This window comes from Cydia splendana, chromosome 15 (genome assembly GCF_910591565.1).
Source record: "Cydia splendana chromosome 15, ilCydSple1.2, whole genome shotgun sequence".
Taxonomy (NCBI): Eukaryota; Metazoa; Arthropoda; class Insecta; order Lepidoptera; family Tortricidae; genus Cydia; species Cydia splendana.
Window position 1 is genome coordinate 15,566,032 of NC_085974.1, and position 14,360 is coordinate 15,580,391.

Genomic DNA, 14,360 nt, shown 5'->3' on the forward strand with positions numbered 1-14,360 from the left:
TGAATAGGTTTTACTGTAAAATTGCCTGTGTATCATATTTTAACCTTTTGCCTGAGCCATGTTCCACCACTCTGTCGCATATAGACGACAGTGGAAGTTATGGCTTAACGGATAATAATTCAATTTAAAGTAACAAAACAGCCTTCTTGATAGTTACGACAGGTTAAGGATCCAGAATTACATTTTATAATCTCAATATTTTAACGTTTGTTATTACAGGTTAAGGATCCAGAATTACATTTTATAATCTCGATATTTTAACGTTTGTTATTTCATTGTGGTAATAAGTAAAACAAAAATTCTAAATAACATGAAGCAATATTTAAGTTTAAGATTACTTCACTAGCTTCGTGACCCAAAAAGGATCTCTGAAACAAGAGAATGCCATTCAGCCCAATTCTGCGTCACATCACGTTGGGTACTCCTAAGTTTAAGTTTAAATAAAAAATATTATTGTCTTTTGAACAAGTCACTGTGATTTCTAGTCGACTCTCCGAATTTCTTTACTATAAAATGTATTCGTATTATGTTTACTTGGGGTGTTTTACAAAAGTTTTGATAGTGAAAAACTTTCGTCTCAAAAAATATTTTTGTCTATATAATTATTAATTAATGATCATGAAAATTGAGCTGTTATAACAATACACCATAATTAACATGTTTTAAAGTACATATTTCTTTCTGATTAGTCATTTACCTGGCGAACGTATTACAATGTATTGCAATACCTACACTACACTTCAGTCGCCGATGCTTTTCAAAACGCTTAACGGATATAGAATTCTAGAATTCTGGACACATAACTTTTCCGAAACGCACAAAATACCTAATTGTTTCGCAATTTAGGGACGTCATCTATTCAACGAAACTTGCCGCAATGATGCTGGTTCACTATAAGCATCTGACTTCGATAAATACCTATTTTAGACGAAGGACTTGGATAAGTCACCTTTTGAAAGGAGGTGAGGTGTCTTTTTTATTTACTTGTCTCGGCAAAGCGATAAATAAGGGGGACTACCTCGAATGTAGAAATTTTCGTCGTTATAATTATTCTCGATAAATGTAATATTCATAAATTATGGTGGCAGACGTTCTTCGACACGGCAGCCTCCTTTGTATGGTATTCAAATTTATTTTGTGCTTAACAGTTGGTTTTATTCCAGTCGATTTTCTGCTACTTAGTTAATACCTACTCGTAAAACCCATATTTAAAACACACTGCCGAACCCGCACGATGCCTGTAATATTATCTTTATAATTATGACGATAAGGTAGAAAATTAAATGTAGATAAACTATCTGTCGAGCACAAAATAAAGGATATACGCGCGTTTAAACTACATTATTTCTCGGGTAGGGTAGTGTAAACAGACTTAAGGAGTACATGAGCTTAGGAAGAGGCAGGGTACTCCTACTCCAACACATAGGGCTCCAGAAATAGTGTAAATTAAAATGCTTTTTAACATTGTATTATAATTTACGCATAGTTATTTTGCGCTCAGCTAGCACGATGCCTTTATCGTCGATGTAGAACATTAGTATATTTAGTCTCTTTCTACCGAACTGTGTAAGTGCGAGAGGGACAAATGTTTTATTTCGACTTTAAAAGTATTGTGTTACGTTTATTTTGTAATACTCCACGTCTACTGCTAGTATTACATGGGTTCAGTGATTTTGATGTAAATATTACATAGGTGATTACCAGTTTAAAAATTTTCTAAAACCATGACATGATAGAATATTACCTATGTAACACAATGCAATAGTAGCAATGTGTTAAAGTTAATTTTTTGTATACCTACTGTAAACTTTGGCGGCCAAAAAGGTTGACAAATTTTACCTTTGACACCAGTGGCCTATTTTATAAAGTTACAATTTACAAGCGGAAGTCTCTTTCTAACCCTATGTGTTAGAACCAGACTTCCACTTGTAAATTGTAACTTGTAGCTTTATAAAATAGGCCACAGACGGCGAAGGAATATGCCGTGCCCGGACGCCAGGCGATCGCGATTATTTAAGCGAAATTGAACTTTACCGAGAACCACGTAAGTTCGTATTGTATTAGCGAAGATGTCGGCTGTAGCCGTCGTTGGCGTCCTTGGCAACACTTTCCAATGACGGCCAAAGCCGACTGTGGCGGTCAAAAGGTTAATAATCATTAAATAAATAAAAGAATGCATAGTTGTTGTTGTTGTGTTGTATAATAAATAATAGTATGTCTTTTAATTAAATAAAACAAGTATAAATTCTATGAAAATGAGTCAGTGTTTAATGTGCTCGTATTCCCTTTGTCATCAAAAAAACTAAACTAGTTAATCACCTGTGGATTTATTTACATACATTGTCACTGGACAGAAGCTTTTAGTTCATAGATTATAAACTTGTATGTATTTTATATTATGTACTTACTATTGTAATTTAATCTGCACATTTATCAGAATAAACTTGTTACTGAAATTTGTTTAATTTATTTGTTTTCATTGACATACTGGGACACAACAAAACGGAAACATTTTAGGTTTTCCAGTCACAGGGTAAAACAAGCGGTATTTCATTCAATGTATGGGCAAACTCGGCTCACAACTTGCTCTCTGTATGCAAGAAATGTGATTGTGGCAAAACGGTTCTTGTTTAACATTGAGAATTCTGTACAGTTTGTTCTAACATACTGAATTAGGTAAATTAGGTGTAGGGCAGGTACTCTAGCCCAGTGTTGGGCATTCAAGAATAAAATCATTATTTGAATAAGAATTTGTAGGAATAAAATCATCTCGATTTTATTCCCGTCAAAAATATTCAAATAATTTTGGTCGGGAATAATTCGTATGAGAAAAAATTGAATGAGAATAACATATTCTTAATCAAATAAATATAATCATGATTTTTATTCGAAATAAGATTCCAGGAATAAAAATGTGGTCTGGGTACCGTATAGGTACTAATTACGTATAGTTAGGTAGATGTAATAGTAGTTAGTCTCTTGTCTAATTGATACCCATTTTATGGAATAAAATCTTACAAATTGACTGTCGCATAGTTTCAGTAACCGTATTATTTTTAATTTTCTAACCACATCATTAGGTTCAATTTAGCTGGTCTAGGGGCCTAGCCAAGATGCCAATCGCTTGCGCTCCGACAACGAAGCGCTTTCTGTTTCTATCACTCTTAGATATTAATGCGATAGAGAGCCAGAGATAGCGTTTTGTTGTCCTAGCGCAAACCATTGGCATGTTGGCTACGCACTCGAGGTGCCTAGCCAAGATGCCAATTTTTGTTTTTAATTTAATAACCAAATCATTAGTATTAAATTAAAATTATTAAATTAAAAACAAAAATTGTCATCTTGGCTAGGCACCTTGGGTGCGTAGCCAACATGCTAATCGTTTGCGCTACGAGAACGAAACGCTATCTCTGTCTCTCTATCGCACTAATATGTAAGAGTGATAGAGACAGAAAGTGCTTCAATGTCGGAGCACAAGCGATTGGCATCTAGGCTAGGCCCCCAGAACAGATAAATTTACCTAATGATTTGGTTATTAAATTAAAAAGAAAAATTGTCATCTTGGCTAGGCATCTTGGGTGCGTAGCCAACATGCCAATCGTTTGCGCTACGACAATGAAACGCTCTCTCTGTCTCTCTATCGCACTAATATGTAAGAGTGATAGAGACAGAAAGCCCTTCGTTGTTAGAGCGCAAGCTATTGGCACATTGGCTAGGCCCCTAGAACAGCTAAATTGTATCCAAAGATTTGGTTATTAAATTAAAAACAAAAATTGCCATCTTGGCTAGGCACCTTGAGTGCGTAGCCAATATGCCAATCGTTTGCGCTACGAGAACGAAACGCTATCTCTGTCTCTCTATCGCACTAATATGTAAGAGTGATAGAGACAGAAACCGCTTCATTGTCGGAGCACAAGCGATGGGCATCTTGGCTAGGCCCCCAGAACAGCTAAATTTACTTAATGATTTGGTTATTAAATTAAAAAGAAAAATTGTCATCTTGGCTACCTTGGGTGCGTAGCCAACATGCCAATCGTTTGTGGTACGACAACGAAACGCTATCTGTCTCTCTATCGCACTAATATGTAAGAGTGATAGAGAGAGACTATACGCAAGTCTACGGAGCGTTAACGTTTGGCATATTGGCTAAGCACCCTGATCGGATGATAGAACTAGATAGTGTATAGCGGAACTCTTCAATGTGTACTGTACCTAAACTAAAGTAACAAATACCAATTCAATCCGACGTTTAAATAGAAGGCTGAAAATAACTTACAAAATATAACCGATTGTACTATAAAAATTAACTTAATTCTAAATAACATTTTAATTGAATAAAACCTTATTTAGAATAGTCCCACTTCTAGAATAATTATTCTGTTTTTTATTCCGCATTTAAAATAAAAGTCACATGATTTATTCACCTTAATTTTATTCTAAAATAACTAGTGCAAGGATTATTCTAATTCAAATCGATTTGAATAAGAATAAAATTTCTGTTTTTATTCAAATTAATTTTTGCCCAACTCTGCTCTAGCCTCGCAAAGTGCAGATTTTGTCTCACTTTCATAACAAAATCATTAAATAACTAAAACCTTGAACCTTGCAACCAGGATAGCATTTAAACAAGGAGAAATAAAACCAAAGTTTTATAAGAACATTTAGATACAATACGTTTATTAACTATTTACAAATCTTAACTAACTTAATTAGGAATGAATGTGGAAGGAAAGGAGGTACGAGGAAAGGAAAAGGTAGATAGACTGTGAGAGATGATATTAAACGAACATGAGTGAATGAGATGACGGGCGACAGAGAGGTATGGAAGAAAAAGAAATGCTGTGCCGACCCCAAGTGAATGGGACAAGGGCAAGCGAATGATGCAAGTACTTAAATGGCAGTACCACGCTCCAAATTCTGTTTAATCTCAGCTGTGTGCTCTCCATAGAACCTCTCGAGCTTCTTATTGAACTTGGCATTTCTCTCGTTAATGTAATCAATGTCCGCGTCGTCGTTATGAATACGTCTGCGCGAATATTTCGCGCGCTTGGCGATCTGGCCTTCCAAGTCGTCCACCATCTTGTCGACAGCTTCCTTGCGGTCCTGGTGCATGCCGTGGATGATCACGTTAGGGCCGCCGTAGAACGCATCGCCGTACTTTTGTTTCTGTTTCTCGTATTGTTCCATATCTGCTGTTGGCATGTTCTTAACTAATCTGTTGTACTGCCTCACTGTCGCTTGTTCATAGGTAGAGAACCCTTGGTCCGGATTTTTCTTTTTCTTTTTACGGTCTAAACGCTCCGCTTCGACTGCGGAGATATTCAGCAATTTCACTCTGTCGTAATCTTTGCCTTCTGATTCCGCTTCGCCTCGTTTCTTCTGGTCGTCGACGAGCCACTCCGCCTGTCGTCGCTTGGCCTCATAGTTCGCGGGCAGCTTGTTTCTAGTCTCTTCTGCCACGACTTCCTGGTGATTGTGTGTTCTAGCCTCATTTCTGGCGGAGTGCAGAGTGCGAAGTCTCTTCATGCGTTCTGCTTGTTTCTCTGCGAATGTCATTTCCTTGCCTGATGCAGAAGGTCCCACTGATTCTGTTTCACTCATTTTTGATTATTTATCTCGCAAAATAGATTGCAATTTGTAGAAATCTTTAAAATACCACGCAAATAAAATAAACAAGCCAAGCTCGACAAGCAATCTGACACTTGACTTGACAGCGATGACGTCATACGTCAAAAACCCTATTGCCAGCGGAGAATAATATTTATATTTTTTCGTGTGTACCATTGAATGACGTTCAGAAACTGAACAATGAACATATTATTATTTATTACTGTAACAACTTTATAAACTGTTTAAATTTGGCCCCAAATTAATACTAGAATCGAAATTATATCGTTGATACAATAAAAATATTAATATTATTTATTTGTACATATTTTTTGTTAAGTCACATGAAGTTAGCCGCACATCATCAAAAATTTGCCGAACGAACATGAACGAAGTGAAGTGAGTCAGTCAATCGGTGTTTTGATACGGTGACGGTTGTGTGAAAAAAGTGTGTTAAAGCGTACATTCTCTAAAACCGAAGTGTTTCTTGAGTTCACGATGTCGGATGAAATCGCAGAGAATGGAACAGCGAACGGCGACGTTCCGGAGATCGAGCTGATTATAAAGGTATTAACTATGCACGTGTTATGTTAAGATTACCGGGTCGGCGTAAACGCGGCACGCGCTTACGAACGCGAAGAGTTGGCAAACGTGAGAAACATAAAACATCTTAAGTGGGATTAGTCGGTTACCATGGTGTCGCAAGGCTGTGTGTCTGTTTGTCGGCGTAGGAGCGCTCGTGAGTCGTGTGCGGTGCAGCGCGCACGGCTCTTGTGCATGAAAGTATATTATTACTGCACTTAGTGCACTTATAATGCGCGCAATGTAGGTCAACGCGACTTTGTTTTGTTTCCCGGCCATCTGGCGAGCTCGATCATCGAGCTGATGCACTTGTTGTGATTTTGCCGTAATCTTTGATTGTAGCTTGTAGCTTATTAATCATACAGTATTCTTGAAAGGTAATCTAATATTTACATACCTAACTGGCTGGTTTTAGATATAAAACTATGCTTATGTCAATATGTGGCTATGTTTAGTCATTAGTCATCATGACTCATACTATTTTCCTGTCCTCAATAAGAGAAGGATAAAAGTATAAATTTATAACCAATGTAGTATACCTACTTAGAACATTGTTTTATAATAACTGAATATGTGAGCTAAATGTTACATTAGTTCCACATACATACAGGGCCGTCTAAAACTATGCTGGGGCCCATGAGCACATAAAAATTTGGGGCATTTCACGACTCTTCTTTTTCCGCACAGACTATACTAAAAATTCATAAGCATACTAGTTATAAACAAAACTGCCAATAACAAATGCCTACTTAAACTAGTTCTTTCTTTCATAAGTAGAGAGTTAATTGTATAGAATTATCTAAATATCTCAAGCTAACTTCAAGGTTACACATTTGCATTCACGTTTCAACTAATAATTGCCCATCAGACCATTTTTAGGCTTCCATACCCAAAGGGTAAAAACGGGACTCTATTACTAAGACTCCACTGTCCATCGGTCCATCTGTCTCTCATGAACCGTGATAGCTAGACAGTTGAAATTTCACAGATGATGTATTTCTGTTGCTGCTATAACAACAAATACTAAAAAGTATGGAACACGGAACCCTCGGTGGGCGAGTCCGACTCACACTTGTCCAGTTTTTACCTTTTATTTGAACTCTGGTGTAATCATTTTTCTGCTGCACTAAATCCTAATATAGCTATTTCACATGGCTAGCCACCCTGCTACGTCCAAGATAAAATCTAACATTAAAAAATAACCTACTGTAAAAAGAATAACATGTTCAAGTAGTAAAGTTTAATTATAAAACTAAACAACAGTGTAAACATCAGCATACAACTTTCATACCAATTACCATCAATAACAGTTGTGGACAACCACATTTATATATTTACAATGACTTACTATAAACTAAGTGTCCATTATATTGCCACAGGACATGTTCCTAAGAAATTAAAAAGCTGCCCATGAATCAATAGCCTTAAAGGGTCATAACCAATTGAATGTATATTCCAGTCATGCGGCCTTCCTTGTATGCAAATGCTGTTATGCAATATTTTCACAATTACCATAGTAATTGGCATTGTTAGCACTTATAATATAAATATGGTGTGTGTTAACAATTGCCTGAAGGTAATTAATAATTTCTTTTATTTGTAGAGAATGCCATTTGCACATTTGAGGGAGATATTGTTTCTTGAACATTCTTTTTTTTCTTGATCCTCGAGTAAAAGAAATGTTTTATTGACATGGAAGACCATTAATACTTCAGAAATGCATTGAAATTGTAACTCTATTAGGGTAAATAATAGGTAACAGGTTCAAAATTAAAAAAAAAGTTTTGAGTAGAACTTTGAGGCATTCGCTTTGCAGGCATTAAATATTTCGTCATATATTATTTGTTATTGGTAAGAAGCACATATTTGCATAATACTTGTACATAGTTACTAAAATGTCAGCTGAAGTTTTATGTAAATGATGTCGTATTTTATTATATGCACTTTTTTACCTTACACCAATTAATTAACATAGTAGTGGTTGTACCAATTCAAATTCCTTGTATTAAAGATGTTAATGAATTTCGAACAATCATTTTATTTTTAGTTTTGACAAGTGACAGATAGATTTGCTGCAGGTTTATGAACATCTAGCTTCTGACCGCGGCCACAGAATAAATAATAGTATACTAGGTACAGAAGATTCACTCTCTAACAAAACGCGTCTGTTACGATCAGGACAGATATGGCCGCTAGGTGGCGACAGCGCCACGCGCGGCTTATGGCTAGCCACCAAAATTGGTGTGGAACGAATGTACCTGTAGCAAAGCGACGAAATCGCGGAGTGAGCCACGCCTGCGGCGGCTTCTTTGGTATGGAATGATGATGATTGATAAAAACTATCCTATGTCCTTCCTCGGGCCTCAAACTATTTCCATACCAAATTTCATCTAAATTGGTTCAGCGGTTTATGTGTGTAAAGGTAACAGACATATACAGACACATGGAGTGACATGTGCATTATAATATTAGCAGGGATTAATGACATTAGATCCCATCTATTTTATTCTATTTCAATGATTTCTTATGGCAACTATACAGCTTAAACTATTTATTGAGTACATGTAAAGTAACATAATATATGCTTGCTAATAACATAATCATATATATCAGATATTATTCTTCAATGATAAGCACACTTGCCCTACTTATCGGCTGTACCTGTACCTTTAACAATGATTACAACTAATGGATAGGTATTATTATCGCAATTATACTTATTTTTATCATTATCACTGAAGTATAAAGTGTTACTACGAATTGTGACGCAACCGGATTCAAATGGAATTATTATCATTTAAGATACCTAATTTTAATTTAATCACATCGAAAATCTGATCATTTTGTTCCAAAAGTAAGGTGGGCCAAAGCCGTCTGCGGATAATTCCGGACACAAACGCGAATTTCATACAACAGTAGGCACAATATTGTCAATTCTAGTTTGTCGAAGGACTGTCTCATTTCAAACATAGACAGAGAGAATCATACTATCTTTGTCTTACACTAATAGTACTAGCACCCAAAAGAAAAAAATGAGTATAGTTTTTTTGTTCTTATTTACTGACAAATTGTCAAAAGACAAGCTGTCAAAAGCATAAGCTCTGTAAGCTGACGGTTGAAAAAAAAAACGCTTTTAAATGCATTAAAAAACCGGACAAGTGCGAGTCGGACTCGCCCACCGAGGGTTCCGTACTTTTTAGTATTTGTTGTTATAGCGGCGACAGAAATACATCATCTGTGAAAATTTCAACTGCCTAGCTATCACGGTTCATGAGATACAGCCTGGTGACAGACGGACGGACGGACAGACAGCGGAGGCTTAGTAATAGGGTCCCGTTTATACCCTTTGGGTACGGAACCCTAAAAACTGCCAAAAGGGGACAGTAACAGGACCACCCCGTTGCCTATCTTTCGCACAGACATTTTTGTAGTAAGTATTGACAATAATAATTATGGCCTTTAGCATATGTACCGACATATCATTCATGAAATAATGAAGTAGGTATCTTGTGTATTTTTTATCAGATGTTGCATGTTTCGCGCGGCCGTTCATAATTCATGCTCTTGACACTGTTAACACGGTGTAATTATTTTGCTTGTTTTTTTGATGTCCGTTTAATGATTTATTTACGGGCTCACGAATGGTACTTATTTAATTACTGTTTACGTGTGTAGTGTCAAAATTAAGCCAATTTTGATAAATAGTCTGTTAATGTGTTAAACAATTCGTTTTTACGGTTTGGGTGACATAGTAAGTAATGTAAGTAGGTAACCTACACTACTTAATTAGAATAATTAGTATTGGATATTTTTGGCAAAACTTAAAACATTCTATAATGTTTATATTATACAAATATACACTCAGCGGTCCTCTTTTTCTCAAATTTATACCACGCTACGAGACTGACTATATATAGCGATGTGCCCAAACAAGTTTTTGAGGCAAAAGGTATAAACTTAACAATAAGTAAATATGTCATTCCATAAAAAAAATCAGATTGTTCATGACTTATTTATGCTAATAAGAGAACGTTCTCGAGAAAGTTGGAAATTTTCCGGAAATTTCTTTGGAAAGGAATTCTCAGAAACGAGAACGTTCTCATCGGCACATCACTAACTATATCGCATCACTAACATTATAAAACGATGAAATATAAATTATATTGGAAAACCGAAGAACATAATCGTCCATTAATAACTCTTATCACATAGCAATAAGCTACATATTTCTCACTTATCCCGCAATATCGTGCTAAAATGTCATCACTAAACTGTCCAGTAAAGCGTGCCATTACTCACCCAGGACTTACGATTTGTCAGCCGAAAGCCGGGGTCCTAATTAGGGGCCAATTAGCCCTTCCTGACCACCTGCAGCACCTGAGCATTCCTGACTGTGTACTATACGCAAACCAAACTGCCTACCCTACCTACGACCACGCGAGTGTGAATGAGAAGTTTTACCACCCCGGTTGTCAGTTTGGTTTGCTTCTACTATAACAGAACACTGATCATAAGTGGGTTGATAAACTACTTATTTGTTATTCTATCACAGTTTGTGAGTAGAATTTGTACACCACGTTCTAGTTACACGCTTGGCTGGTCCACTTTATAGAAAGGGCGTGTAAGTGCTTTTTGTGAATTTAAATGCCTTATGGACTTATTGTAATCAAGTTTTATGGGGCCCACTGATTAACAGTCCGCCGGACGGTATCGGCCTGTCAGTTGTTCGGAACTGTCAAAATTATGTTCAAACTGACAGGCCGATACCGTCCGGCGGTCTGTTAATCAGTGGGCCCCTTTAAAGAGTGACTCAGGCGACCGTAACTATGGCAACGAGGTACAAGCTGATTCACCCGTCTATTGGATGTTGACTGTACAGGCAGGACCTACTTAAACCATGCTGGCGCCCTTAGGCACATACGAATTTGGGACCCTTTTGGAAAGTAAAGAAAGCAAATTAAACTAAAATTTTTAGGGTTCCGTACCTCAAAAGGAAAATAACGGAACCCTTAGAGGATCACTCGTGCGTCTGTCTGTCTGTCCGTCTGTCACAGCCTATTTTCTCAGAAACTACTGGACCAATTAAGTTGAAATTTGGTACACATATGTAAATTAGTGACTCAAAGATGGACATGTTTTTTTCATAATTTTAAAATATATAGGTTCGAAGATATTTAAGAAAATAGCCAAAAAATGACCATTCCCCCCTTTATCTCCGAAACTACTGGGTCTAGAGATGGGTAACTACCCGGGTAAATACCCGCTCTCGGGTATTTACCCGGTAAATACCCGATATTTACCTACCCGCGGGTAAATACGCGGGTATTTTCGTTTTTCTTCTAAATTTGATGTGTTTAATGGTATGTGAGTATAAATAAGATTAATATAAGTATTTTTTTATAATGTTACATAAAATGTATGTTCAAACTAATTACGAAAACGTTGCTATGAGGTGAAGTTCGATTTTAACATATCAGTCCAATTATGAAAATCGTGTAAAATCATTCCCTGGCTTCCGGAAATGTTTTAAAATGCTTTTAATATACATTAGAAAGGTGAAAATAAAGAATACTTATGAATGATAATAAAAAAAAATTGTGCAATATCCCAACTTGTGAAGCTTATAAGTCAAACACAGTCAGTTTTAGGACAAAAACGTATATAACCTTTTTTGTAGAAAATTATGTCTACTTTAGTTTGTACATACAACACTTTTCGATATTAATGACAGATTCCAAGAAATATGAAAAAGTTCACTTTTGCCCCCCTCCCCCCAACCACACCCCCCGCTGACTGAAGTTGGAATGTGTATTATCAACGTATAAGTACGATAATTTACTCAAGTCTAAAAAAAATACTCTTATGACGGCCTATTTTTAATATTTATCAAAATTGTACTAAAAATTTCTTAGTTACAACTGCAACTAAACCATTTAATTTTAAATGACACACAATAATTACAGCTATTAACTCGGTTTATATCTCCACTTTAACACAAATCAACATGTGCAACAAGAAATGAATCTACCCGTCCATTTGGGTAGATACGGGTAAATACCGGGTAGATGGGTATTTACCGGGTATTTACCTGGGTGGGTAAATTGGGTAAATACCCGCGACCCATCTCTAACTGGGTCTAAAATTTTGAAAAAAATACACAAAATAGTTATTTACCTATAGATGACAGCAAAACCTGTTAGAAAAGTGCAGTCAAGCGTGAGTAGGACTTATGTACGGAACCCTAGAAACGGGAGTCTGACTCGCACTTGGCCGGTTTTAGTATTCTACTATGATCTTCTATTTATTCATCATCATCATCATCATCATCATCATCAGCCTACTCTCGTCCACTGCTGGATATAGGCCTCTCCTATTGCACGCCATTGAGCACGATTTGCGGCAACTCTGATCCAGCTCTTGCCAGCCGCCCTGCGAAGGTCATCGCTCCATCTAGTCTGAGGGCGTCCTACGCTACGTTTGCCGATGCGCGGTCTCCACTCCAGAACTCGCCTACCCCAACGGTTATCGGTTCTACGGCTAATATGACCGGCCCACTGCCACTTCAGCTTGCTAATCCGGTGGGCTATGTCGACGACTTTAGTTCTCTGACGGATGACTTCATTTCGAATACGATCCCTCAGAGAGACTCCGAGCATAGCCCTTTCCATAGCTCGCTGAGCGACTTTGAATTTATGGACCAGTCCTACCGTGAGTGTCCACGTTTCGGCTCCGTATGTCATCACGGGTAGGACGCACTGATTGAAGACTTTTGTCTTCAGACTTTGTGGGATTGATGACGTGAAGACTCGACGCAGCTTCCCATATGCTGCCCAGCCCAGCTGTATCCTTCTATTCGACTCTTTCTCGAAGTTGTTCCTTCCTAACTGCAGTATTTGCCCGAGGTAGACGTATTCCTGAACAACCTCGAGAACAGCCCCTTGTACTGCAATAGGTCCCGGAGCAACACGTTCGTTGAACATAACTTTCGTTTTGTCCAAATTCATCCGGAGACCTATGCGTTGAGAAGAATCAGCTAGACCGGTCAGCATATGCTCTAAATCCTGCAACGTCTCAGCCATGATGACGATGTCGTCCGCAAATCGCAAGTGTGAGATGTATTCGCCATTAATGTTAATACCATGTTCCTTCCAGTCGAGCGTTTTAAACATATCCTCCAATGCATTTGTGAACAATTTGGGGGAAATCACATCCCCTTGTCTCACACCACGATGCATGGGGATAGCCTTAGTCTGCTGGTTTTGGACTTGGACGGCCATGGTAGCTGCGTTGTACAGACATCTCAACACTTGGATATATCGCCAGTCGACTTGGCATCGCTGCAGGGAATCCAGAACAGCCCAAACTTCAATGGAGTCAAAGGCTTTCTCATAGTCCACAAATGCTAAGCACAGGGGCCGATTATACTCTTCAGTCTTCTGTATAATCTGCCGCACTGTGAAGATGTGGTCTATGGTGCCGTATCCTCCTCGAAATCCGGCCTGCTCCGGTGGCTGAAATTCGTCGAGTCTTCGTGCTAGGCGGTTCGTGATGACCCTCGAAAACAGCTTGTAGATGTGGCTTAGGAGCGAAATGGGTCGGTAGTTCTTCAATAGGGCCTTATTTCCCTTTTTGAAGAACAGCACGACAACACTCCTACTCCACACCTCTGGAGTTCTCCCATCGAAGAGAACGGCGTTAAAGATGTTCTGGAGCTCCTTCAGTGCAGGTTTGCCTCCCGCTTTCAGAAGCTCAGTTGTAACGCCGTCCTCGCCGGGGGCTCTTCCATTTTTTAGCTGTCTGAGGGCCATCTCGATTTCGTCAGTGCTGATTTCTGGCAAGTCTTCGGTAAAGTGGCGGATCAATGTGGCTCTAGAATCCTCATTTTCGGGATCTGGTTGAGATGCATGCGAAGCGTATAGCTGGCCATAGAAAGATTCGATTTCAGAGAGAATCCCCGACCGGGACGATACAACAGCCCCACCAGTTGTGGTCAGCTTCGTCAGGTGGCTTCTTCCAAGGGACTGGACAAAAACTTTTGACCCCCGATTCTGCTCAATCGCTTGCTCAATGAAGCGTGTATTGGCGCACCGGAGGTCACGTCGTACTAGTTTGCCAATCCTCTTGTTTAGAGCCCGTCGCTCTGACGAAGTGGCAGGTGGGTCTTCCCGTCG

At 38.2% G+C, this 14,360-nt stretch overlaps 3 protein-coding genes across 4 annotated transcripts in view; 1 reads left to right on the plus strand and 2 right to left on the minus strand.

Annotated features, from left to right (window-relative positions):
- LOC134797772 (mitochondrial coenzyme A diphosphatase NUDT8) overlaps nt 1–14,360 on the minus strand; it is a 290,972-nt gene that overhangs the window by 212,479 nt on the left and 64,133 nt on the right. The gene's annotated exons all lie outside the window — the stretch shown is intronic.
- On the minus strand, nt 4,794–5,683 carry LOC134797770 (pre-mRNA-splicing factor Syf2). Its single transcript, XM_063770133.1, has one exon. The coding sequence runs from the start codon at nt 5,599–5,601 to the stop codon at nt 4,891–4,893; it is 711 nt and encodes a 236-aa protein (XP_063626203.1). The 5' UTR covers nt 5,602–5,683; the 3' UTR covers nt 4,794–4,890.
- Nucleotides 6,008–14,360, plus strand: part of LOC134797763 (chloride intracellular channel Clic) — a 71,521-nt gene continuing 63,168 nt past the window's right edge. The window contains exon 1 of one of the 2 annotated variants that reach the window (XM_063770126.1): nt 6,008–6,174. In XM_063770126.1, coding sequence (XP_063626196.1) covers nt 6,106–6,174 — 69 coding nt within the window. In that variant the 5' untranslated portion in view covers nt 6,008–6,105. The remainder of the gene's footprint in view (nt 6,175–14,360) is intronic. The other variant, XM_063770127.1, reaches the window with a different exon arrangement.

Excerpts from the sequence above, each read along its gene's own strand:
- LOC134797770 (XM_063770133.1), bottom strand. The coding sequence starts at position 5,601 with ATGAGTGAAACAGAATCAGTGGGACCTTCTGCATCAGGCAAGGAAATG.